This window comes from Tamandua tetradactyla, chromosome 6, assembly GCF_023851605.1.
Source record: "Tamandua tetradactyla isolate mTamTet1 chromosome 6, mTamTet1.pri, whole genome shotgun sequence".
Taxonomy (NCBI): domain Eukaryota; kingdom Metazoa; phylum Chordata; class Mammalia; order Pilosa; family Myrmecophagidae; genus Tamandua; species Tamandua tetradactyla.
In genome coordinates this window covers 25,788,004-25,814,104 of record NC_135332.1, presented here as the reverse complement: position 1 = coordinate 25,814,104, position 26,101 = coordinate 25,788,004, and the positions used below count along the sequence as shown (strand labels likewise).

Genomic DNA, 26,101 nt, shown 5'->3' with positions numbered 1-26,101 from the left:
GAACCAACACCCACATGCAGCAGTGGTGTTATTTTTCTGGGTTCCTGGAGACACCTGGTCCACAGGTGTCACTGTTAGTAGCACACACCTGGATTGAGAGCAGGCTCCTCCACCAGCTAGCTAGGTGAACTTCAGTGATTTACCCAATTACTCCTATTATCTCTATTTTACAGATGAGGAAACAGATGCATATGAGTTTAAGTTAATTTCCCAAAGTCACATGGCTAGGGCAGTCATTGTTAACCATTTAAATAGGTGAGTTGGAATCCAGCAAAGCTTACTCTGGTTATTAGTAACGGCCACAGCAGCATATTTCATGCCCTCCACTCTCCAAGTCCATCCCTTCCCATCCTCAGACCCCCTTCAAAGCCCACCCCTCACTGAAAACATCCCTGGAAGAGCTCATTTCACCAATTTTCTACTGCCTACCTTGTCTTCATGTTTACTTTTGATTATTCCTTATGTGGAATTCCTTGAGTCTGTAATTTTCTTTACAAGGTGAGAACCTAAGAGCTTAGATTGCTCCTTAGAACTGTGACCCTTCCGGCAAAGATTTTCTACTTCATTCTACATTTTTGGAGCAACTACCATGTAACACGTGCCAGCAAGACACCGATGGCATGACTCCTTCCGTGAGTCCTTCATGGTCTAATAGCTGGGGGACCTTGGACAAGTTTCTAAGGCCTCGATTTCCTCATCTGTTAAATGGGCACAATATTAGTTCTTACTTCTCATAGCAGTTTGTGGATTATTGAGGTCAAGTAAGTAGAACTCCTAGCAGCACAGGACCCGGGCAGCCAGAGGATCTGATTGAAATCAGAGACCATGGGTCTGTAGTGCTGGGCTGTGACTTTCTCTTGCAATACTCTTCAGCTTGGGTGAAGAGGCGCAGAGAAGGCAAATATTAAGGCTTCTAGTGATATGACTTAAAATTAAAAAAAAATAGTCACAAGCAAAATTTTCAGAAGGACAAATAGATGTTTCTTTTCAGTAACTGTAGATTTTTAAGAATTTTTTGATCATTTACCTTCATAAAGTTATTGGTATAGAGAAGTTCTGGTTATTTGCTTTTTTCTTGATTTATATTCTAATTTTTAATTATTCCTGTTCAATATCTTGAGAAAGGAAAACACTGGAAGTCTTTCTAAAGGGAAAGAGTGGCAGATCTCTTCAGAAAGCTGGAAGAATAGAAGGTTGTGGTAATAGAGCAGGGAATTGGAGTCTATGTTTTCTGAGGTAGACACAGCAGAGAATTTTTCCAATATGTTTCAAAAACCCTAAAAATGTTTGTACTCAGACATCTTTTGGGGTTCATCGTGGTGGAGCCTGTGGCTGGAACTGGGGCTTCTTGAGCCCAGGAGCCTCTGCTAATCACCTGTCTTGAGCAGGGGCGTTCTTCTCCCTTGGGCGAATCCTCTCCATTCCCACGCCCTCTATTTCATCGTCTCCTGCTAAGGGTGTCCTAGGAACCTCTCCTGCCCGGGTGATAGATTCTTACCTAGTTTCCATCCTCCCCAACCTGAGACATATTCTGCAAATATACGAGCAGAATTAGAGGCGGATCGTAGGAGGGCCACCTGGCCTTCTCCACCCACACGGGAAGGTGCAGGGAAAGAGCTAATGAGGCCATGGACCAAAGTTTGTGTGATCACTTCTTCCTGGCCTGCTGGAGGGTTTCCTCTGAGGAGCGTGGCAGACGTGGCTCTGGAGCTAGCCCGGGAAGCATGGGTAGATGAGGAATAAATGGTGGGCTGGGGAAGAGGTTAGGATTGGGTCTTGCTCATGTGAAACGGTATCTTGGATTCAAGAACCTCAAAGAATGGACCCCACCTCAGGTGTGCCCCAAACCACATAACACAGGCTGCTAGAAGCAGTCAAGGCCCTGGGTAAAGAGAACTCTGATAATATTCCTGAGACAATGAAGGAGCCGAATTTCTCTGTTTATGCAACTATGGGACTTCCCAGGATGGGACAATGCTGAGTGTGGGCATTGTCCACACACTGAGTGTGTTCCTACACTGCTGATATCCCCATCTTCTTACCCAGACATGCTCTGGGTGTTTTCTGGACCCTCTGTCCAAGTTCTCTCTTGGGCCTCCTGACAATCCATTCTGTGAATGTCTTGCCATACCATATTTTGTCTCCGTCTCAGAGCCAACCTAAGTAAAAGGGAGTTTGTGCAGGTGCCTGTAAAAGTCAGGTTGAAAAAAAAAAAAGCAGCTGATAGAGAATGGGGTTAGACCTGCCAGGCAGGCTTCCTCCTTTTATCCCTCACCCCAGGCTTCTTATCACATTTCATTCCTTAAGATTCCTCCTTCCTGTCAACCCCTCATGCACTGGGGCCCTACGACTCAATTAGGCAGGCTGGAGAGAAGGATGCCCGGAATACCAAAGAGACTAATCACCTTTTCCAAAGAGAAAGACGGTCTGTTACCACCTTTGGGCCTTTCAGGTGAGCTTCCCAAACTGGGAAAATAGGAGTCCAGGAGTCTGGTATGTGACAGTGGGAGCAAAGGGACCTTGTAGGAGGCTGAGCAAAATGTTTTACTGGGAATAGACAACTCAAAAATTGGCCCTGGAAGCCCCAAGATATGCTCTTCAAGGTTAATGACATTAAGGCTTCTGCTTGTACAGTGCTGTGTCCTTTGAAAAGGGCTCCCAGGTGATTATTGCAACAACCTCATGAGGTTGGCAGAGCAGGTGCTCTCTCAAAGGAGGAGTCTGAAAATTAAGGAAGTTAACAACTTGTCCAAACGTAGGACCCCAAAATTTTGCCTCCCAAATGACCCACAATTCTTCCAGTAAGTTTCACACTGTCACCTAGTAGGTAAGATGTATTGCTCAGCTCAATCAGAAGTTTCCCAGGTTCTGATGCTCTTACTTTCTTGCTATAAGCCTCTCCTCTAAGAGCTCTGTTATCTGAGACGCACTGGCTCTAGAAACGGACATCCTCAGCGATTGGGACCGCATGGAAAGAAGAAATTAAGTTTTGACCTAGGAGATCCCAGGGGGCAAAGAGCAGGCCCTTATCTTTCCCTTACCTTACCAACTCAGAACTTGCCTCTGCGTTGCTGCTGAAATGAGAGAAAGAGAGAGAGAGCATTTGGAACCCATTTCTCACTCTCCTCATTCTAACCAAGCTAGAGAAATTCATTATAAATGCCTCATGTAACTTTCTACATTGATTTAATTGAGATCTCTCTTGTTTCCATGCTATTAATTTGATAAAAATATTTTCTACTGCTCCTTTTCTTTCGAACATAAAGTTTTGTGCTTGTGGTCCTCTACTGAAAAGGGGCATAGACTCAGATTCTTGGGACCATCTTGGTTCCCTCCGTAATTTCCAACAGTCTGGTTATTTTTGCTCAGCACACTTTTTTTTTTTTTTTTTTTTTTTTGCATGGGCAGGCACCGGGAATCAAAGCCGGGTCTCTGGCATGGTAGGCGAGAACGCTGCCTGCTGAGCCACCGTGACCCGCCCTGAGCACACTCACTCAGCCATTGAACCCTCACAAGAATCCTATAAAGACATTATCATCCCGATATTAAGGACAAGGAAATTAGGGAGCCTCGTGTTTATGTTATCTGCCAAGGTCACCCTGGCATTGGTAGAGCCCGGATCCAACTCTGGCCCCCGAGTTGCATGCTTTGACCAGCGAACTGTGCTGCGAGATGCATCGAGGTGAGCTAGGAAATGCGCACCCAATACCATCAGGTGTGTTCAAGAACAACCGCTGCCCTCCGCATGGCACTCCATAGACGGTTCCCACGTGCCCTGAGAGCCATGTGTTCTAAATTGCATTCCAGGGGCGTGAATTTGCCCGTGGCCCAGGTAGGAGAAGAGCAGGACTGGGGAGAGCATGGAGGCTCAAGGCAGGCCGAACAGAGGCTGCCTGTGAGCTCGTGGCTGGAGTAGGGGGTACTTGTGGGCAAGCCATCTGTCCCGATAGCCCACCACTGCCCCCCATAACCCCCACCACTCAGGGCTGCGGACACATAGTGTCGCACAATGAAGACGTCTCGGATGAACCCAGGCGTTGGAAAAAATTGTATGTTATATAAACCCCGTGCAATTTCCTCGTTGTGAAACGGGAGGGTCTTTTTTACCCAAAGCTGTCTTACTTTCAACTCTTTCATCACACATGTGGAGCTCCATGGCTTTATGTCAGGTTGAAAGAGCGTATACCAATCCTACAGAGTGCCAGGGTTATGGAGAAACAGGGGCTGCCTAATCCTCTGGAGCCTCACAATATATCATCGTATATCCCCATCAGAGAAATTTGGACCCTACACCTCCAAAATGGTTTTTTATTTTTGTGACTATTATAATATACATATATGCTACAGCTGTAAAATCGGCATATACTTACATATTACATAAACTGCGTTTTATGAATTTATTAAAATTAAATTATTGTTATAAATATAAAATATATATATTTTAAAGGTCACTAATGGAAATTTTTAAAAGAACAAGTAATCTTAATCTGTGATAAAACATTGTTCAATTTTATTTATTTTTATTATTAAATATTTTATTTATTTTTATTATCAAATGGGCATAAACAGTTGTCTCCCACAATATTATCATTAAATGGGATGAAAGACAATAGTGTTAATATTTTGGTGAGAGGAATATGATTGAAAATGAGTCCTTTTTTAAGTATCAATTTGAAGATCTGGGTTGGAGTAAAGTATATTTCTATATATTTTAATAATCGGTATAAAATATTTAGGCATCAAAATAAAGATTACTTGATTTTGATGCTGTGAAAAAGAAACCTTCATATACACACAGATCCAAATGGAAGGCAGTAATGGTTGGCTGAGCCTATTTTCCCTAGTGCTTTCTAAGGTACAACATTTTCATGTTGCCAAGACGTACAGACTTCCTCTCAAGACTCACGTCCTTCTTATGATGTCTTATGCCGGTGATTCTTCCACATATTCCCTCTAGAGCCTCACAGATTCCTGTCCTAGACAAAACTGACACTTGGCACTTCATGTTTCAAAATGAGTAATCCCTGTATCTCTGAAGGCTCTCTCGCATGGACTGGCTTTTCCCTTTCCTACCACCTTCCTCCAAATCTTAAAATCCAGGTCAACAGATGATGTCTTGGGGAGTCTTTTCCTTTGAAGGAAGTCACAGACCCTACACTGGGTGAATGACCCCTTCATCTGAGGAAAGAGTCTACTTATTTTTATTTATACAAGACAACCAATTTTGGAATGAATGAATGAGAAGTACAGTTATCGTTTTTGTGCCAGAAGAAAACTTTATTAGGAGGTTAACCCAGCATCTCCATTGTATCTCCAAAGACCAAAAGAGTGACAAGGAAGATTTATTCTAATTAGGTTCTGTTTTGAAGCATGCCTGTCAGCTCTATCACACTTAATGGAATAATTTCCAATTCACATTTAGATAAGTACTTGTGAAAGCATAACTTGTGTGAATGTGTCCTATGATAATAGATATCATTTGATCCTGTTGCAGGTTTCTCTGTGGCTTAGCAGACAGACTGAGTGGCTCCTGTGCTAAAGGATTGAACCAGGGAACTCAGCGGAAGGCTAGAGCCGAGTGCTGGAAGCTTGGGCTGGTGGAAGAAGTTCCTGCCTTTGTCTGCAGTGGGGTCACTGATGGAGGTGTTTGGATGGAGCAGAGCTGAGATGTGACTCAAGCCTTTTTCTTCTGCTGGGAGCAAGGCTCCTAGCACACAAAGGTGTTGCAAGGCCCACATCGGGCACGTGGAGCACAGGGATAGGAAGTGCAGGGTCCGATGGGCTTGTCGCAGGCGTTGGTTGTGGCACAGGGATTGCAGGGGAGCCTGGAGATGGAAAATTATGGGGTGAGTTTGAATAAACTGAGCCAAAGAGATAGAAAGAAACTGAAAACGCTTTGGGGAAGAACATTGTACTTCCTTGGGCTGACTTGAACCAAAATCTTGACATTTTATATTCATTACAATCAAGATCATTCATTCCCACAGCATCCTCATGCAGGAAACAAAAGAAATTAGTAAGTTCATGCTCACTTGCAGTCCTCGCTCTCCAGCAGGCCCCGGTACGTGTTGATCTCACACTCCAGCCGGGCCCGGACGTCCAGCAGCACCTGGTACTCCTGGTTCTGCCGCTCCAGGTCACAGCGGATCTCGGCCAGCTGGGACTCCACGTTGCTGATCAGGCACTGCACCTGGGCCAGCTGCGAGCTGTAGCGGGCCTCGGTCTCATTCAGCGTGTTTTCCAGGGAGTCTCTCTGTGGATGGGAAAATGAAGAACGTCAAGGAGCTGCTCCTCTAGCCCTTTCTCTACATTTTTCCAAAGAAGCCACAAGCTTCAAGGTGCAGGACAGTGTCTGGTGTGAAGGGACCCCCGGGACTCCGATTCCCCAGCCCGGCCTTTGTCCCAGCAGGTCTGGACAACACACACCAGGTTGTGCTGGGCCTGCAGCTCGATCTCCAGGGCGTTGACCGTGCGTCTCAGCTCGATGATCTCCGCCTGGCAGGTCTGCAGCTGCTCCGAGCTGGTCACCACCTGCTTGTTCAGCTCCTCGGTCTGAAATGTCCAAAGGGGAGAAGACAGATGAGGCGCTGCCTCCAGGACCCCGAGGAACCTCAGTCCTGCGTGGCCACAGCCTGGGCACCCACCTGCCTGGAGAACCATTCCTCCACGTCCCTGCGGTTGGTCTCCACCAGGGCCTCGTACTGACACCTGGTCTCGTTCAGCACGCGGTTCAGGTCCACAGTGGGCGCCGCGTCTACCTCCACGTTGAGGCGGTCTCCAATCTGGCTACGCAGGGTGTTGACTTCCTGGTGGAGCAAAGGGCAAAATAGAAAATATTTCTCTAAGAAAATGCAATTTAATTTCTGATAGCTCTTGAGCTTTCAACCATCCCTGTTCTCTCCGGTCCTCTCACGAGCTGTGTTCTGCATTTGGTGAATAATCTGTGCATTCCACTTGACACAGTGCTTTCCAATCCATGAAGTTTTCCAGCCTTTGTGTTCAGTGTGTCACTCCTCACTTAGAAAGGTGCAATGAGTTGCCCTCAAAGCCAAGGCATGGTGGACCAGGATTTGAACTCTGGTCCCCTATCCCCCACCCAGTTCCATGGTTTTGCTAGGAAACCACATAGTCTCTGACATTTGGTTCTTAACCAGGGATAATTAAAGGTATAGATTCTGGCTAAAAGATGAAATAAAGAATGCTCACTTTCTGCCATCTGCTAAAATCTGCCATCCTGGGATTGCATAGATTTAGCTAGTGAAAGAAATGAGTACCTGTTGGTTTTGCTACTACTCTCTTTAGGCAGCGAGTATCTTGGAACCAGGGCTTAGACAGATGGCGGACATTTGAATCAGGTCTCATCTCTACCAGTTTCTATACAGCTTCTAGAAGCCTCAATTTCATCTGTAAACTGACAACTGAACAAGTACCTACACCTTAGGTTCTAAAGCACTTAGCACGTAACAAGCACTTGATTAATATTAGCTATTACCATTTACACTTTTCTGGAATTTATTCTTTGCACAAAATATCAGTCTTCTCTATCATTCAACTGCCCAAACAATGACGGGTGAGCGTTTTGCTCGGTGTTTCTTCTGGGCAACAATGAATAGTAGAAAGATTCTCTGGAATAAAAAGAGGAGAGCTGCCTTTTGTTTCCAGCACAGCCGTCTCTGCTGTGTGACCCAAAGCCACCCTGCCCTCTCCAGTTACAAAACGGAGAAGGAGGCTACACAATCAATCTCTGCAGCCCCACCCAGTCTTGACCTGGGCACAGAAGAGGATGCGACTGACTTACTGCTGAACTTTCCTAATTAATGGACTCACCAACTTCCTTCAATCACATTCCTGCCTCTGGCAGCAAAATCCTAATCTCAGGTCACGAATTTTTAGATGACTCATTCTTTACCAAGCCCTTTTTTGTTTGGAGACTAGTTTCCTCGGGTAACCGAGCCTTCATCAACAGCCTCTCCTGCACCCTGCAGTGAGTGGCAAACAGGTCCTGGCGAGTTAAGTCCTGTCACTCTGCAGACTTCACCTGCTCATGGTTCTGCTTGAGGCACAGCAACTCCTCCTTCAGGGACTCCACCTGTGCCTCCAGGTCGGCCTTGCACAGGGTCAGCTCGTCCAGGATCCTGCGTAGCCCGTTGATGTCGGCCTCCACCAGCTGCCGCAGGGACAGCTCCGTCTCGTACCTGTGGGCACAGGAGGGGCAGGGGCAGGCTGGGCAGGAAGAAACCTGGCACTGGCTCTAGTTTCCTTTGGTTTCTGAGACAAACGGGAGTCAGGGCTTGTGGGTTCTTACAATCATCTCGTTTGGGAGGGTTTGAAACACCAAAGACTAGCTCCTGGAGAAAAAGGCACTAACTTTTCAAAATAACTGCAGAGCCAGTGGATTTTGAACACCCATAAATTGTGAGGTTTCCAAGCTAGGATGCTTCCACATTCTCGTGGTTGCACTCTGTGCATAGCAGAGATTCAAGGAACAGTGACATCCATGCCGGCTCATGGTGTGATTGGGGAATGTTGCTTTCCAAAGAGGCAGGAGGAGGAGTCTGGGGTTGCAGGAGGGATCTTGAACCCTTGGGTGCAGTGGCTCTGTGAAACTTGGGGAAAGCACTTGGGAGAAAGCTCTGTCAGTATCTGTCAGTGTTGAGAACAGGCTATGGGGATGGAGAAAGAAGCAAGAGAAGATAGATTTAAGTGGTAGTACTCAACTTGTCCACTCACTTGGTTCTGAAATCGTCTGTGGCCAGCTTGGCGTTGTCGATCTGCACCACCAGCCTGGCGTTCTCAGCCTTCGTGCACAGGATCTGGAAAACCCAAAACCTTCCAGAATGAGCAAGGGCTTTGTCATTCTTAGCCAACAGCAATCCCTACCTACCTACTTAAAATGAGAAATCCAGTTTATCTTACGTAAGGTTATTAAGTGCTATTCATTGACAATACGTGCTTGATAAATGTTTAAGAAACTAATTTTGAAAAAGAACTATGTCAGAGAGATGCACATGAAAAGTAGCAGTAAATAAATAATCTTCCCTTTTCTTTCTTAATGAAGCAATCCTGAGCAGCTGTTGAGAATATTTATTAAAAACTCTTACTATTTTCCAGGCATGGTGCTAGGAGCTGAGGATACAAAGCTGAATAAGAACTGGATCCTGCCCTCAAGAAATATCCAACCTAACACAATATTGTAAATATTGACAAAGCTGGGTGTGAGTATGATTGAGAGAGGAAGACTAGCGTTGTGTGTGTCACCAGAAGGAAAGCTAGAGGAAAAAAACTGGGACTGTGTAACTTAGCAAAACCTAGAGTAGATGATGGTGGCTAATTGTACAAATATAAGAAAGATTTTATATGAGCTAGAACAAATGTATGTCACTATTACAAGGTGTTAATAATGGAGTGGTACGTGGGGAAAATGTAATTAATGCAAATTAAGGTCTCTAGTTAACAGTAATATTGTAATATTCTTTCATTAATTGTAACAAAGGCACTATACCAAAGCTAAATGAATAGATTGTGGTGGTGAATGCATAAGTATGTGATGATACCAAGAGCCATTGATTGTACACGTAGGACAGGTTGTATGGTGTGTGAATAAAATTTGAAAATTTAAAAAGAAAGAGAGAGAGAGAGAAAGGAGGGAAGGAAGGAAGGAAGGGAGGGAGGGAGGGAGGGAAGGAGGGAGGGATGGAGGGAGGGAGGAAGAAAAGAAGGAAGGAAGGAAAGTTGGGTGTCATCCAACCAAGTGGAGAGGACAAAGACATAAACGAGCAACTGCAAGGACTAGACCTGGGAAGCATCTCATTCCCAGCAGTCCTGCGTGCCTTGGAACTATTTCTTCCTAGGGAGTTTGCACTTTCTGTTTTCACCTAACCCCTTTTCTTTTTGCCCTCACTGAATACCACGTGCTAGGGAAGCTCAGAGGCCTCTAGGTCAGGACAATGAAATCATGCTAACTAGGCCCCCAGAAAACGAAGGCGGACCAGTATCAAGGAAGTCAAAAGCCCAGAGAAAGGAAGGCGAACTTGTTCCGTTCTTTACAAGAGGTTCTGCTTGCTCGGCCTCCATCCTGGGTCCAATCCTCTTCTCTCACCGCAGGGTAATAATTCAGAAGGTTGGCAAATGCACAGAAGCAGCTTTTAATTACAGCATATTTATGCAAAGTACTATTACGGCCAGAGTACACTGACACTATGCAAATTTTAAGACCTAACAGACCTGGGCCTAATTTGACGCCCTCTCAAGAAACAAAATGGGGGGCGGGCCGCGGTGGCTCAGCGGGCAAAGTGCTTGCCTGCTATGCCGGAGGACCTCGGTTCGATTCCCGGCCCCAGCCCATGTAACAAAAACGGAGAAACAGAATACAATAAAACAAGAAAATGTTTAAAGATGTTTCCCTTTCTTCCTTCCTTCTATCCTTCCTTCCTTCTCTCTGTCTTTCCTTTAAAAAAAAAAAAAAAAAAAAAAAAAGAAACAAAATGGGAAGGGCAGGCATCAACCCTTGCATTTCCATCATGTGGAGAGCTCATGCAACTTCTTAATCAGATCTCAGCTTCTTCCTTGCAACTTCTAGCTGTGGAGGCCCCACGTCGCCCACCCCCTCACCTTCTGCTGGAGCTCCTCGATGGTGCGGAAGTAGGACTGGTAGTCCGGGCACGCAAAGGGCACCTGCTGCTGGCACCACTCACGGATGCGGCTCTCCAGCTCCGCATTCTCCCGCTCCAGCTGCCGCACCTTCTCCAGGTAGCTGGCCAGGCGGTCGTTCAGAAACTGCATGGTCTCCTTCTCGTTGCCATTGAAGGAGCCCTCGCAGAGCCAGCCGCAGCTGCTCACATTGGCGGGGATGTTGCAGGCCCCAGGCAGGGTGCAGCTGTGGCAGCTGGGGGCCACGCAGGGCCGGTAGGAGCAGCTGGTGCGGCAGCTCAGGTTGGGCAGGCAGCAGTTGTACGGCATGGTGCTGGGGGGGAGGGTTGCAGTGCCGGCCAAAAACAATGTCCTGGAGGTCCTGGGAACTTGTGCATCTCCTTCCTCTGGGGAGCCTTTATACCCCCTCCACAGAGGGTGTGGATGTTGAAAGTGGCCCTTTTAAAACTTTTTAATCATTTAGTGACTGTCAAAGCCCTTCCCTGGGTTTGGGTTTGTTATATGTTTCTTCAGAAGAGTCCCTCACCTCATAAAAGACTTTACTTGGGCTTCTCACTAAGTCAGGACTCCTCTTCCATGCCCTGCGTCAGTGAGGTAAGAACTTCATAGTGTGGCTTCAAAGAGCTGCCCTCATGAAAGCCCTGGCTGTCATTAGATGGGCGTGGTAGGTTGAGGGACAGTGTAACAGCTTTGCTCCCTGGTTCCTTGCTGAGACTCTGGCTCTTGCTGACATAGAAGAGTCTGGCACTGCCTGTGTATATTTTCTAAGCCAAATTTGCAAATTCCAAATTCATGGTTCTAGAAAAGAGGAACAGATCTCTCTGGAACAGCTGAAGCAACATGGTTCCTGGTGGCCCCGTTTCCTACGATGGTGAGCCTCATGGACTTTCTTTTTCCCTTTGAATGTCAGTAAACTCAATAGCAGATATTCACCAGGATCATGGTTTGTAAAGGGCAATGTAGTAGACACTGTAAGGAATGCAAAGTAGGACGCAGTTAGAAATCTGAAGAAAGAGAAGAACTCATACTTATTGAGCACCTGCAAAGGGCCCCCACGGTGTTAGGTGCTTTTCACAAATGTGATCTCGTTCATTCTTCCCCATCACCCTTTGAGGTAGATGATATTATCCCCATTTTACAGATCGGCAAATCAAGGCTTAGAAGGTAGGGGTCAGCAAGTAGTGAAGACAAAATTCCAACATAGATCCCTATTCCTCTATTCTTTCTATTATCATGCTGCTTAAATGCAGATGGTCTACCTCCTCCCCTAATTTTTTCCTGCACATTGTATTGATATATTCACATACCATACAATCCATCAAAAGTATACAATCAGTGTTTCACAGTGTTTCTTCCCTAACTTTTTAAAACAGGTCCTCACTTCCTCCTCCTCCTCTCTGAGCTCCATTTCACCTTGCCCATGACATTGCACAATTTCCTCTCCCTCTCCTCGCTGTGAGTTCCCTGAAAGTAGGGGCAATGTCTAATTCATCTTTGAATCACCAGCTCAAGGTACATGGTACACAGTAGAATCTCAATAGATGTGTGTTGAACGGATGAAGGAATAAGCATGAAATAATAATCCGAGGCAGGAGATGATAAGTGGCAAGTGAATAGTTTAGATATGAAAGAGAGAGAGTACTTCCAGCCTTGGAATTTCACAGACATGTATTTATACTAGACTGAGGAGTCTTCTGGGAAAGAAAGAGGGAAAAAGCAGGCCTGTAGGTGGGAGAAAGCTGTGCACACGGAGAACAAGGCAGAAAAGCCCAAGGCACATGTGAGGAACTCACGTAAGTCTTCAGGCTGGGAGAAGAGAAGTGTGAAGGGGAGTGGTGGAAAATAAAGCTGTAGGAAGAGATGGGGCCCTTCCATAGCCTTCCATGGAAGCAGCAGAGACATGGAAACTTTTGATACTGGGGGGAAGGGAGTGAGGAAAGGGAAGTGGGGGGATGTGATAAAAGGTGTTCAGGAAATGTGTGAAATGGAGGTAAGGCTGGAGGCAAAGGAGCTGCAAGAAGTTTATTGAAAAAGTCCAGCAAGCAGTAGAAAGACACTGCAAGGGAAGTACAAAAGAAGTTAGTGTGAGAGCCATTTTCACAGAAACAATTTTTTTAATTAGCAGTTGTTTAGATAAGTGGAATGGGAAAGAAAGAATCAAGGATGACACCAAAATTTGACAAGCATAATATAAGAGAAACACTACCATTCACAGAAGTATGGACAGCAGGAGAAAGCGCTGTTTTCCAGGTCAGCGATGTGTTAGCCCAGTTCATTCAACAAGCATTTGCTTTGGGCTTTCCAGGTGACAAGCACTGAGGCTGCAACAAAGAGCAAGAGAGAGAAACTTCTTGAAGACTTGCCAAGTGGAGAATACCGCCACCACCACCACTACCCCAGCACCCCCAGAAAAGCTGATGATACATGCTGTGATCGGTAAGCACCTGTTGCTATAGGATTATGTAGCAAGAGACCTAACCAGATTTAATGGAGATGAAGGAAGGCTTCCTTGGGGAAGTGATGTCTTTGCTGAAACCTGAAGCAAAGCAAAGGGGAAGAAAAGGAGTGTGAAGGCCTGAAGGAGAGATAGAGCACACTGCATTTGGGCAAGCATCTTGTTCTTCACATAACAGCTTATAGAGATGGTAATAATTTATGCCTTAACTGGGGCTGAGTGTCAAGACTGCCCTGGCCAGCTTCTCTGAGGACTCAGAGTGGGACCCCCTCTAATTCATTGGCCTTAATAAGGTTCTACATTAGAAGAACTGAAAGAAGTCCAGTAAGAATTATGTGAGACAGAGATGGGAGTGGAGGGGGCAGCAGGTGACAAGCCATAAAGGACTAAGTAAACCTCATTGAAGAATTTCATCCTAAGGGCAATGGGGAGCCATTGGAGGTCAGAAGTTTAATCCTTGATAAGCTGAATTTGAAGGAATGGTGGAATTTCCATAAGGAAATGTTCAACAGGCACTTGGAGTTACAGGGAAATAAAGGCAGATGTTTTTAGTACAGATGTGAGAATTAGAGAGGTGAGCCAAGGGAGAGCATATAGGAAGAACAGCACAAAAGGACTCAGGACAGGATTTGGGGCAATTCCCCAATTAGAGATCAGAAGGAAAAAAGGTCCAGGAGAAATGGTAAGAGAGAATGAGTTTGCAGCATCACAGCAGGCCACGGAGGGCAGAGCTTCAAACTCCATCAAAGCAAGGCCATGGAAAACGTCTTGGATACATCTTGGAAGTACCCAGACGTGTCTAGTGTAGGCAGTGACAGAGTTCTTGCCCATATTGGACTTTGGTAAGCTGAGACGTTAAACATGCAGAGTTGAGATGTTGATTATTTAGAGAAGTGCTGCCACAATCAGTTTGCACACCCCATTCCAAGACTCGGAAACTTTGGTCTTACCAATACTGACTTTCATCCAATACTTGGAGTGTGCTTTAAGCAGTTTAAGCTGCCAGGCTTGTTTGATGTTGGAATGATTTGTGATAGTTGGTGATTTAGGAAAAATTATCCGGAACCATAAGCAACCTGTCCATGACACTACTTCGGTTTTGTCACAAGACATATAATGAGCCTTGCTTGATGTCTGAAAGAGGCTCAATGAGGAAAAAAATCAATCGTGTGCCTGGATGCATTGCCCAGGGAGGTGAAGGGCTCCTTCCTGTCTTTTCTAGCAGAGGACAAAGCAGAGCACAGAAGAGGATGCGTCCCAACAGCATCTGAGCCTCTCAGCTACCTCTATGGATAAAAAACCAGACTGCATGGCATTTCCTTCCACCTCTAATGTTGATGCTAAATGCCGGTGTGGTCAGAAGAGAGAGGGAAAATCTTGGGACAAGAGTGTTATTAGGGATCTTAATGACTACCTCATCCAACTCTCTCATTTTGCAAATAGAGAAACTGAGACTTACAATGGGGAAATCACTAGCTTAGGATCATGTATTTATAACCCGTGTCTGCTGACCAACACAGCATTCCAGCCCCACAGCATCATGCCGCAGAAATGGTGAATAATTTCGTAACCAATGTCATCTGCCGTTAACCAGAGCCAGAAGTCAAAGGCAGTGTGTAAAATATATATATATATTATCCTAGTATATGCTCTGTTGAAGTATGAGGGGTGAATGTGGAGGTAATAATAAAATTAAGGAATCTTGAAGTCCTTGCTGCCTCCCTGATTTCTTTTGTTATTTCTAAGTTTATGATACAATCATATCTCATCAGTCTGAAACAATTTAGATTTGATTATATCCCATCAAATATAGAATTTTATCCTATCATTTTGGAACAAGTTAGAAAAACAGTAGATAAAACGATGGGTGACCTACTCAGTAGGTATGTAAGTATATACACTTACCAAAATAAGGTAGAAAAATGTATTCATAACAAAATTAAAAGTACATGATTTTCACAGTGAGGACAACTGAGAAAAAAGAAGCCCAGTTCAATAATGACAGTGGATGCTTTGAACTGGTAGGAATATGAATGTTTTTTCTTCTTTTACTTTTTTTCTGTTCTTTCCACATTTTTTTAAAGTATTTGTATTACTTTGCCACAGGAGAAAGAAATGAAATCCGTGTTAAAATTCCAAAAGAGGGTGGGCCACAGTGGCTCAGCAGATAGAGTTCTCACCTGCTGTGCTGGAGACCCGGGTTCAATTCCCGGTGACTGCCCAAGCAAAAAAAAAAAAAAGAAATATATATATATAAAAGTCCAAAAGAAAATTCTTCCAAGTCTTCTAAAGAGCCAGTGAGTCATAAAAGAAGTAAGTAAGGCTCCTATTGCAATATAATCACTAAATTACCCTTGAGCTTGGTGTTCTGGAAATAAAATCTTTGTCAGGATTGGCTCTCACACCCTGCGACAAATGCTGACTCTGCCAATGCCGAGAGTGAAGGGAGCCAAGCCTGGAGCTGGTGAATAGACTGACATGTGAGCTGAGCTGACGGGAAAGCCAAAGAGGAGCAACCCATGGGGAAATGTCCTGCCAGTTGACTGCCAGCCCACAGGCCAAGAAGATCGGGTTTTAGGATCGCCTCACACTGGGTTGCATGCTCGGATGGACTTCCCACACACATATAAAGGATGATGAAATTTCCGTCCTGGAAATAGTGTCTGTCGGATGAAGCCCATATTTTTAGAACATCAGAGCTGCCATGGATCGATGTGGTTATTCACCCACTTGTCTCATTTTACAAGTGGGAAGCTCTTGATTCAAAAAGGAAAATGACCCCAAGCCCATGCAGAGAGTTTGTGAAAGTCCAAATTGGAAAAGGGTAATTTATGCTAAGGAAACAAGGGACAGGGGACCAGTCTTTGATGTTTATGAGAGACTTGAAGCTGACACCAGTACATAAAGCAAGAATCATCTCAGGCTTGAGGCTGCATCAGAATCTCTGGGAGCACTGATAAAATAGATGGCTAGGGCCCAGCCCAGAGCTCCTGAGTTAGTGGGTCTGGAATGAGGCTGTAGAATTTGCATTTCTAACAAGCTTCTGCCCAAGGCACCACACTTTGAGAACCATTTCTCTAAAAGAAAGACACACACGCCTGCATAAAGAGACATTGGTGAGGATTTTCACAGCAACACTGTGATAATAAAAAATAAAGTTCTAACTGTCCCTCAGTATAGGAATAGATAAATAAAGCATGATTTGCTTTTATTATGGAATAGAGCAACACGTATTAACATAGAGCAATCTCAGAAACACAGTGCTGAATGGGAGAAATTCATAGCAAGATTTATTTCATTTACATTTTCTATCTTACACTGTTAGGTCAAAACATACATACGAGGGAAGCAAAAAAACACTGTCCATGGATACATCTGCACATAAATTTTTTAATGTTTTCGTTAGAGAATAATACACCATCGAGCTTAGAACAGTGTTTGCCTCTAGGGAAAAAGAGAGAGAGGAGAATGGATAAAAGTGGGGTTTTATCTCATTGGTAACATTTTATGTCTAAAAAACAAACAATATAAAGAGCAGAGAGATGATGGAAGGGTAGCCTGTGACAAATTCTGGAATCTGTTCAGTAACTACTTGTTGATGTGTGCTTTGAAAATTGTTGCTTTTTTCTTTCTTTGCTTTGCATATATGTTATATTTTACTATTTCAAAAAGTTTTAAGAAATAAAAACAAAAAAGCAGAGAGAACATAAATTTGGCACAAAGTTAACATCTCTTAAGTCTTGGCGGTGGATTTACAGGTCTTGATCACCGCCGTCTGAATTTCCATTAAGCTTGGCTAAATTTAGACAGGCTTCTCCCTGACCCCAGGCCCCCGACTGCCCTCTCACCCAAACCCTTCCTCTACCCAGGGGCCAGACAGGCACCTAGCCAGGGAGTCCCTTACCGCCCTCTTGGCTCTCCCCCCACCCATTCAACCTCCACATGGCCTGATTACATTAAAAAAAAAAATTCAACACCCAAAACTGAGCCATCACTCACCATCCAGGCATCAAGCCCCATAAGTTCTCTCAGGTACGTTTCCATTGCCGGAGCAAACCCATTCCTTAAAAACCCTCCTGCTCCTCTCTCTCTCAGCCAACACGACAAGTAAACTCACCGCCCTCCCCCTCTCTATGTGGGACATGACTCCCAGGGGTGTGGACCTTCCTGGCAATGTGGGACAGAAACCCTAGAATGAGCTGAGACTCAGCATCAAGGGATTGAGAAAACCTTCTCGACCAAAAGGGGAAAGAGAGAAATGAGACAAAATAAAGCGTCAATGGCTGAGAGATTTCAAACAGAGTTGAGAGGTTATCCTGGAGGTTGTTCTTAAGCATTATATAGATATCACCTTATTAGTTAAGGTGTATTGGAGAGGCTGGAGGGAAGTGCCTGAAAATGTAGAGCTGTGTTCCAGTAGTCATGTTTCTTGAAGATGATTGAATAATGAGTTAGCTTTCACAATGTGACTCTGTGATTGTGAGAACCTCATGTCTGATGCTCCTTTTATCTGCAGTATGGACAAATGAGCAAAAAAAAATGGATAAAAAAACAAATAATAGGGGCAACAAATGTTAAAATAAATGTAGTAGATTGAAATGCTAGTGATCAATGAAAGGGGGTGACAAAGGGGTATAGAAAAAAAATAGGGGAAACGAAGGCTAAAATATATTCAATAGATAGAAATACTAGCAGTCAGTGAGAGGGGCAGGTAAGGGGTATAGTATGTATGAGGTTATTTCTTTTTTCTTTTTATTTCTTTTTCTGAATTGATGCAAATGTTCTAAGAAATGATCACGGTAATAAATGTACAATTATGTCATTATATTGTGAATTACTTTCTCTGAGAAAGGATTGTGAGAGCAGAGCAAGAAGAAAATCCTGTGGCAGAGGCCAAGACTCAGAACGGCCTCCTGGACCCAGTTTTGCAGCACGGGACACAGGGCTGGTTCTGTTTACTACTTCACACCGTGGCCAGTAAGAGCACAAGGTGTGCGCTGGGTCCACCATTTGAAATCTCTTCCCCAAGACAGAGAACAGGATAACAGATGCCCCATCGTGCTGAAGGCACCTGCAAGGACAGGGGCATGCCCAGAGAACTAGTGGGATAGATTAGACCAGGGTGGACCTGTCCAAAGGATGGAGCTGGCTCCTGGGAATGAACTTAATCCTGAGAGAAGAGGGGCTGCGGTGTATCAACTGGAATCAAGGATGTTCTGAGCACAGAATGGAGTGTCACTCAGATTCTCCGTCTGGATAAGGCAGTTCCAACAACAGCTACGAGGAAGGAGTAGGCATTAAAAGAACTAAAATCGGAGCACAAGAATTCAAGGCTCACATTGGAGTCAGCGTCGTCACAGCAGAGGGAGAGGATGGCCACTTCGTCTGAGGGAGAGAAGTCCCAACTTGAAGTTTGGCCCAAGCCTGGGACAGGGGCCTTGACCCAACCCACAGGTTCCACCCTGGTGATGGGACACTTTACGAACCTTGGCTGGACGCCGGCAGCCACCAGCCTCGCTGCCACTTCCACCATCGGCAGAGACCAGAGGCGTGATTAAAATTCAGCTATACTCCCAGTAGTTAAAAATTCAAATAAGAGTGCTCAAAGGTGATTGTGGTGATGAATGCACAACTATGTGATGAAACTGTAAGCCATAGGTTGTATACTCTGGATGGATTATAGGGTGTGTGACTGTAAACGCCACCAAATGGCCTTAAAGGAAAAAGAATTGAAATAAGAGAAATGCTTTTAAAATCTACAAATATCACTAAAATATAAGAGCTGGTCTTTTGACTGTTATGCATCCTTCAGTTCTTCAGTATTTCCCAAAGGAGAAATTTCCCAGGCTGTTTTGGGCACATCATGCCTCCCAGGTGACAGTTTTGAAGGGAGACACCTGTATTTGGGTGCGCATGCTCTGGGTGCTTGTTTAGAATCGGTTGTATTCTGCATAGTTGCACGTCAATGTGAAACTGACAGTCAGAGAATGAGCCCTGTTGCCGCTGCTTGCTCAGTATGTGAGAGGAAACGTCACCAGGGCAGTTCCTGGCACTTGGTAGGTGTTCAGTAAAGGTCAGCCCCAGTCCCTCTTCATCTAGAGGTCCCACTAGTTCTCTGCTGGCCTGACCGAAGCCTGGCTTCGCTGTGCTGCATGAACGCTAATTAACGGTGACAAAGACCTTTAAGGACAGGGTTAAACTACAAAGTCTTCCTCTGCTTTCAAGTGGCTTTATGAGAAGCACAGGCAGAGAGAACACTTGGAAAAGAATGAATACAAATGAGAATCACCTCTGCTTTGCATAAGGAAAGTTTATTAGATTTATAAAGGGATTTGGGAACTGCAAGAAAGGTGGAAGCAGCAGAGAGAACAAAAAAAGCACCTCAAGGACACCGTCCCGGTTCAAACCTATAAAGCCACCAGGACACAGCACCACCACGAGAAGCCTGGAAGGAAGGGGGTCAGGGACCTGTGCTCAGAGGCAAGACAACACCCAGGGCATTTGTTCCCCACCCACCCCACCCACCCCATGGCGGTTTATGGAGGTGCCTTGGGCAGGGTCCCCGTGGCTGCTGGTTGTCCAAGAAGCAGAGCTGGTCCACATCGGTTCTCCGGGCTTCAGTCCATCCTCCTGCTGGCCCCGGGGTATCTAGCACCCAAAGCTGCTGCAAGGCCCGTAGCGGGAGCATGGGCCACATGGTGCACAGGGACCGGAGACACAGGGCCCGATCGGCTTGTCGCACGCGTTGGTTGTGGCACAGGGGTTGCAGGGTAGCCTGGGCACAGAGTCATTAGATCATCAGCATGGGTGAGATAACAGACACCGAGACGCGGGAACAATCGCAACCCATCCCCTGATGTTTCAGGACTCCAAGCCCCGCACAGAGCTCCCTCTCGGCGAAGCTTAGAGACAGTGGCAGAGTAGAGCCAAGACCACAGGTGGACTCTCAGCCCTTCCCCCGGAGCTCCAGAATCCTGGAGGAGGCCCTCAGCCCTCGGAGCCTGGATCTACTCACCTGTAAGATGGGATTGATAATATCCCCCACATCAGATTGTAAGGATGTTCATCGAAATACTATGCAAGTTGCCAATCCCTGCACCCTATTGGCTTTGGAGGCATCTTCTCTTTTGATACTCAATCTGGCCATCTATGAGATGGTAATAATGATGCCTCCCTTGCCCGCCACTGATGGATCAATGAAACAATGGATTTGAATGTTTCAGTTAAACCATAAGACACTATTCAAACAGAGACCATAATCAGTAAGTTTTGCTTTTCCCCTTGGCTATGACAAGTCAAATTTGAAGGTCTAAAGCTTTATTTCCCCATCAGCATCCAGAGACTCATCAGTGAAGAAAGAGACAATTGTGTCTTCTGAAACAGAAAATACCTTTAGCCCTTGGAATGAGAGCCACAGGTATCTGGTCTTGAAGACACACTGACACCTGAACTAAATCTGCAAAGCCCCCTTTGTTGCTTTAGTAGGACTGCGTGTGTCTCTCATAGGGGGACTATTTGCAGGGTACTCACTTGCAGTCCTCGCTCTCCAGCAGGCCCCGGTACGTGTTGATCTCACACTCCAGCCGGGCCCGGACGTCCAGCAGCACCTGGTACTCCTGGTTCTGCCGCTCCAGGTCACAGCGGATCTCGGCCAGCTGGGACTCCACGTTGCTGATCAGGCACTGCACCTGGGCCAGCTGCGAGCTGTAGCGGGCCTCGGTCTCGTTCAGCGTGTTTTCCAGGGAGTCTCTCTGTGGATGGGAAAATGAAGAACGTCAGGGAGCTGCTCCTCTAGCCCTTTCTCTACATTTTTCCAAAGAAACCACAAGCTTCAAGGTGCAGGACAGTGTCTGGTGTGAAGGGACCCCCGGGACTCCGATTCCCCAGCCCGGCCTTTGTCCCAGCAGGTCTGGACAACACACACCAGGTTGTGCTGCGCCTGCAGCTCGATCTCCAGGGCATTGACCGTGCGTCTCAGCTCGATGATCTCCGCCTGGCAGGTCTGCAGCTGCTCCGAGCTGGTCACCACCTGCTTGTTCAGCTCCTCGGTCTGAAATGTCCAAAGGGGAGAAGACAGATGAGGCGCTGCCTCCAGGACCCCGAGGGACCTCAGTCCTGCGTGGCCACAGCCTGGACACCCACCTGCCTGGAGAACCATTCCTCCACGTCCCTGCGGTTGGTCTCCACCAGGGCCTCGTACTGACACCTGGTCTCGTTCAGCACGCGGTTCAGGTCCACAGTGGGCGCCGCGTCCACCTCCACGTTGAGGCGGTCTCCAATCTGGCTACGCAGGGTGTTGACTTCCTGGTGGAGCAAAGGGAAGCAATGAACCCCCAGGAAGAAGTCTCTTTGAGGGAGTCAAGCATGGTGGAAAGGGCTGCACTGGAATTTAGGAATCACGAATTGAAGTCTAGTCAATGTAAGTCTTGACTAAGTTACCTCTGGTGAGTCAGACCTTCTCTCTGTGGTTCTTTTTCTCATCTATATAATGAGGCTGCTTGTTACTAATGCTTCTTCCCGTTCCAGGATTCTATCGTTTCTTTCCAGTTTTCCCATTGCCCAGTGATAAGCCTGGCATGATATCTGGTTTATGATGTTCGCTATTAAAACTTAAAGAATCCAAGTTTCACCCCTTCCGTTCATTTCATGTCTTCCATCTCAAACTACTGTCTATTAGATGTACTTTTCTCTTCATCCAGACATCTACTATTTAAGATATTGTCTGATTTGCAAGTATTGCATTCGACCATAAGAGCTGAATCAACCATTATTTGATTTTCTTCATTTCTCCCATTTTCTCACCCATCTATTCATTCATCCATCAGTCAAGTTTGGGTTCTAGTTATCTAAGTGACACACTATTATAAGGAAGTTTACTACCTCCTACCAGTTGGGATCATTACTTTGGCAGCCCTTCAGAAGATAATAGCTCTTATTAAGCTATACAAAGTATTTTAAAGTTCTTTGTGGGACTTTTGGCCACACATCTGGTCCCAAGAGGAAATAGGTCAACAGACCACACTCCCTTTTCCAAACGAGGTAAGCTTATGACTCGTTCCTAACAATCCACAGGTATGTTTTGAGCAACCAGCAAAATGCTGTATCAGTTCTGGGGTGCTCAGCAAATCAAGAGATACCTTTTCCTGCACAAAGGATAATAAAGAGCATCTAGAGCTCTCTATATGGGGGTCTAGGGGACAAGACTCTTTTACCTGCTCATGGTTCTGCTTGAGGCACAGCAGCTCCTCCTTCAGAGACTCCACCTGGGCCTCCAGGTCGGACTTGCACAGGGTCAGCTCATCCAGGATTCTGCGCAGGCTGTTGATGTCGGCCTCCACCAGCTGCCGCAGGGACAGCTCCCTCTCCATCCTATCACATAGCCAAAGGCCAGAGGTCAGAGAGCAAGATTTTGTTTCCTCGGCTTTACTTGGCTAATCAGTCAAATTCATTAAATTTTGAAATGTTTTGGTTTTTTTTTCAAAAAGTAAGGGAAAAAGTACGTCTTTGCTGAGTTAGAAGAACTATTTCCCCTCCAAAGCCCACAGAGAAGGTACTGCTGAGTGTCTATGTATATAATTCTAGGTCAAAATTAACCTTGTTTGTTCTAAGAACTCTATTCACAGGTCACTATCAACTAAGCCTAACCATCTTTGCCTTCTTAAGTAAGTCTGTGAACTTCATTAGCCTATTCTAGACAAGCTGGCTGTCCTTCCCAGCCCCCCTAAAAAGAAATCTAATGTTATTGAAAAGGCACTGAAAAAAGTCAGTTAATCTTGGCCTTGCTGTTGAATGATGTAGATAATTTTTTTAGCCTCCCTGAGCCTTGCTTTCCTCATCGGGGACAAACTAACAAACACTTCATAGAGTTGGTATAATGATGAAGAAATGACTTTGTGAAATTACATGGTTAACTCTAAGTCCCCATGAAAATGCAAAGAATTTTTGTATTTGTAATGATGATACCAAGATAATTTGATTCTCTAAAATGAATAGATTTAGTCTCCTATTTTTGTAGTTAAACAACTTTTTTCTGATGGGCTGCTAGTGACTAACCCACACTAATAGACCAGCGTGAAATTCACTTTTAAACTTGATCCAGAGATGGCGTTGATAAAGAAAACACCTGGGTGGCTTCTTGGGCTCCTTCAAACAAAACTTAAAACATAGAATCTTAACAGTGTGGAAACTTTGGCTTTTCATCTAGCCCTAACCCAGTTAAGAATCCTCCCTTGTACACCAACGTTCATAGCAGCATTAATCCAATTGACAAAAGGTGGAAACATCCCAAGTGTCCATCAACAGAAGAATTGATAAACAAAATGTGGTATAAACCACGGAAAATTATTCAGCCATAAAAGGGAATGAAGCTGCGATGCATGCAACAACATGCATAAACCTTAAAGACATGATGTTGAGTGAAATAAGCTGGGCACAAAAGGACAAAAATTACATGATCTCGCTTCTATGAAATAATTAGAATGTACAAACTCATAAAGTCAGAAACTAGAATACAGGTTACTGGGGGCAAGGGTGGGGAAAGGGGAGTTAACACTTCGGTGGTGTGAAGTTACTGCTGGGGGTGATGGAAAAGTTTTGGTAAAGGATGATGGAGATGGGGACACAACATTGAGAATGTAAATATCACTGAATCAGATCATTGAAAGTGGATAAAACGGGAAATTCTAGGTTGTATATACTTTACCAGAATTAAAACATTCATAAAAGGAAACCAGAGAACTTATAACATAGAGAGCGAGCCCTAATGTGAACTATGGACTATAGTTAACAGTTAATCGTTCATATTAATGTTTAATCAGTTATAGCAAAGACATGAATAATAGGGAAAACTGTGGGTGATGAGGGGACGGATGTAAATGGGAACTCTACTATCTGCATGATTTTTCTCTAAACCTACAAGTGCTCTATTTGAAAAAAAAAAAAAAAACGGAATCCTCCCAGTATCATCTGCTTGCAAATGCAGATGTGTCTGCTTGCACACGCCAGGAATGGCGTCCCGGCTGCCCCATCCTGAGACTGCTCTATCCTTAGGAAAGTCTTACTTGGTTCTGAAGTCATCCGCAGCCAGCTTGGCGTTGTCGATCTGCACCACCAGCCTGGCGTTCTCAGCCTTGCCGGCCAGAATCTGTGAACAGAATTGATTATGGAATGAGCGATATAAAGAAGGAATGTCTTGCCCCTTAAACCTGAAAGCTCTTTTATTTCCATCACATTTCTTGCACATGGCTTTGAGTCCTTTAAGAGTCTCAGGTTTAGGGTAAAAGGAGACTAATTTATAGAACTGGTCAATTCAAACCAGAACAGTCAAGTGGAACTGTGTCTTTCGTCCTGAATTCTTCTCTTCTTGGTCTGACTCTGGCTTCCTCTTGGGACTGGGCAGCCGAGCCTCACATGGGCTCGCCAACCATCCCAGTTCACTTAGGCCTGAGTGTCTTCCTGGACTGTTAAAGCGGGGAAGTGCCAGGGAAATGTGACAAGTTGGTTGGTCACCTTACCCTGTCACCATATTCATTCCAGCACCACCATCCTCATATATGGCCCCTCTTCCCACTTGGAATGCCTCGGCTGCCCTTACCCACCTACCAAGATTCCTTGTATAACCCACATTTCCCCTCTTCCCCAACTCCTCCAGGTGTCACTTCTTCCATGTCTTCTGCACACAGCCAGTGATGCTTCTTATCCCATTCTTTAAGTTCATTATTCTCCACATCTGTCTCCCTTATTAAACTGTGAGGTCCTGAAGGAAAGAGACCATCTTGCCCAGTGCTTTCTGCCTGACCCATTAACTTGCCTAAGGACTCACTAAAGGTGGATGAATGAATGACATTGAAATTGCATAGCCCATTTCTGGCATCTGCTTTGCCAAAACTACAGAACAATGGAGCATCAATTCCTTACAAGAATCAAAGGCTTTGGCTATTGGCTATAAACTCCTGCACATCCTTCAAAACCCCACTCAGATATCACCTCCTCTGGGAAGCCCACCTTAACCTCTGCCTGTATTAAGTTCCACCTCTATGATGACTATTTAAACCTACTTCTGTGCATATGGCCCTCTACTGTCACTTGTTCATATCCCTACTTCAGTAGACAGTACGTGTGTCTCTGATTATTAACAAGGCTTCTGGAGTAAAAGGCTCTCTCGTTTGGCCATAAATACTATCTTCTGCTATGGCCTTAAAAGCTTTAAAATTTTGAGGATCCACTCAGAGAATCCTAGCTCAAAAGAACAACTGAGCTACATATTATTCCAAAAGACATGCTATCATTGCTCTGAAAACAAGATCAGGGTATCATGATAGAATTAAAGAAATAAACACTCTAATTTTAGGTGAGAAGCCTTTTAGAAGCAATGTAAGGTTGCCATGACTGATTTTGCCGTACTGCCTTACCCTAACCCTAGTCCGTTTCGTTCCAAAAGAGGATGATTCCAAAAGAGATTTTCTAAGACTAGTCAAAGTACCCTAACCAGTGAGTGAATTCCATATCTTGCCCACTCTCAACATTGACCATGAACAGCCTCTGATCCCCATCAGAAGTCGGTTTGTTCATTACATTGGCCACGTCACCCCCCTCCTCACCTTCTGCTGGAGCTCCTCGATGGTGCGGAAGTAGGACTGGTAGTCCGGGCATGCAAAGGGCACCTGCTGCTGGCACCACTCACGGATGCGGCTCTCCAGCTCCGCATTCTCCCGCTCCAGCTGCCGCACCTTCTCCAGGTAGCTGGCCAGGCGGTCATTCAGGAACTGCATGGTCTCCTTCTCGTTGCCATTGAAGGAGCCCTCGCAGAGCCAGCCGCAGTTGCTCACGTTGGCGGGGATGTTGCAGGCCCCAGGCAGGGTGCAGCTGTGGCAGCTGGGGGCCACGCAGGGCCGGTAGGAGCAGCTGGTGTGGCAGCTCAGGTTGGGCAGGCAGCAGTTGTACGGCATGGTGCTGGGGGGGCGCTGAGCTCCGGAGGTGACTTTCAAAGCCTGATTC

At 45.4% G+C, this 26,101-nt stretch overlaps 2 protein-coding genes across 2 annotated transcripts; both read right to left on the bottom strand.

Moving 5' to 3' along the window:
* Window positions 1-5,267: 5,267 nt before the first annotated feature.
* On the bottom strand, window positions 5,268-11,011 carry LOC143685873 (keratin, type I cuticular Ha3-I). The gene is made up of 7 exons (XM_077163018.1): window positions 10,612-11,011; window positions 8,731-8,813; window positions 8,039-8,195; window positions 6,645-6,806; window positions 6,427-6,552; window positions 6,033-6,253; window positions 5,268-5,825 (listed from the first exon to the last, which is right to left on the bottom strand). The coding sequence occupies exons 1-7, from the start codon at window positions 10,957-10,959 to the stop codon at window positions 5,708-5,710; spliced, it is 1,215 nt and encodes a 404-aa protein (XP_077019133.1). The 5' UTR covers window positions 10,960-11,011; the 3' UTR covers window positions 5,268-5,707.
* An 8,624-nt stretch (window positions 11,012-19,635) lies between these two features.
* LOC143685872 (keratin, type I cuticular Ha3-I-like) lies at window positions 19,636-26,101 on the bottom strand. Its single transcript, XM_077163017.1, has 7 exons — window positions 25,705-26,101; window positions 24,166-24,248; window positions 22,318-22,474; window positions 21,248-21,409; window positions 21,030-21,155; window positions 20,636-20,856; window positions 19,636-19,880 (listed from the first exon to the last, which is right to left on the bottom strand). Exons 1-7 carry the CDS (start codon window positions 26,050-26,052, stop codon window positions 19,754-19,756), a joined length of 1,224 nt encoding a protein of 407 aa, XP_077019132.1. The 5' UTR covers window positions 26,053-26,101; the 3' UTR covers window positions 19,636-19,753.

Bases quoted from the DNA above. Each gene is read 5' to 3' on its own strand.
- LOC143685873 (XM_077163018.1), bottom strand. From the start codon at position 10,959: ATGCCGTACAACTGCTGCCTGCCCAACCTGAGCTGCCGCACCAGCTGC. The intron at 8,196-8,730 runs GTGAGTGGACAA...CTGTGCCCACAG, and splicing joins ACAGACGATTTCAGAACCAA to GTACGAGACGGAGCTGTCCC. The intron at 6,807-8,038 runs GTGAAGTCTGCA...TTGCTCCACCAG, and splicing joins TCAAGCAGAACCATGAGCAG to GAAGTCAACACCCTGCGTAG.
- LOC143685872 (XM_077163017.1), bottom strand. From the start codon at position 26,052: ATGCCGTACAACTGCTGCCTGCCCAACCTGAGCTGCCACACCAGCTGC. The intron at 24,249-25,704 runs GTGAGGAGGGGG...TTCTGTTCACAG, and splicing joins TCGAGGAGCTCCAGCAGAAG to ATTCTGGCCGGCAAGGCTGA. The intron at 21,156-21,247 runs GTGGGTGTCCAG...TGGACATTTCAG, and splicing joins AGGAATGGTTCTCCAGGCAG to ACCGAGGAGCTGAACAAGCA.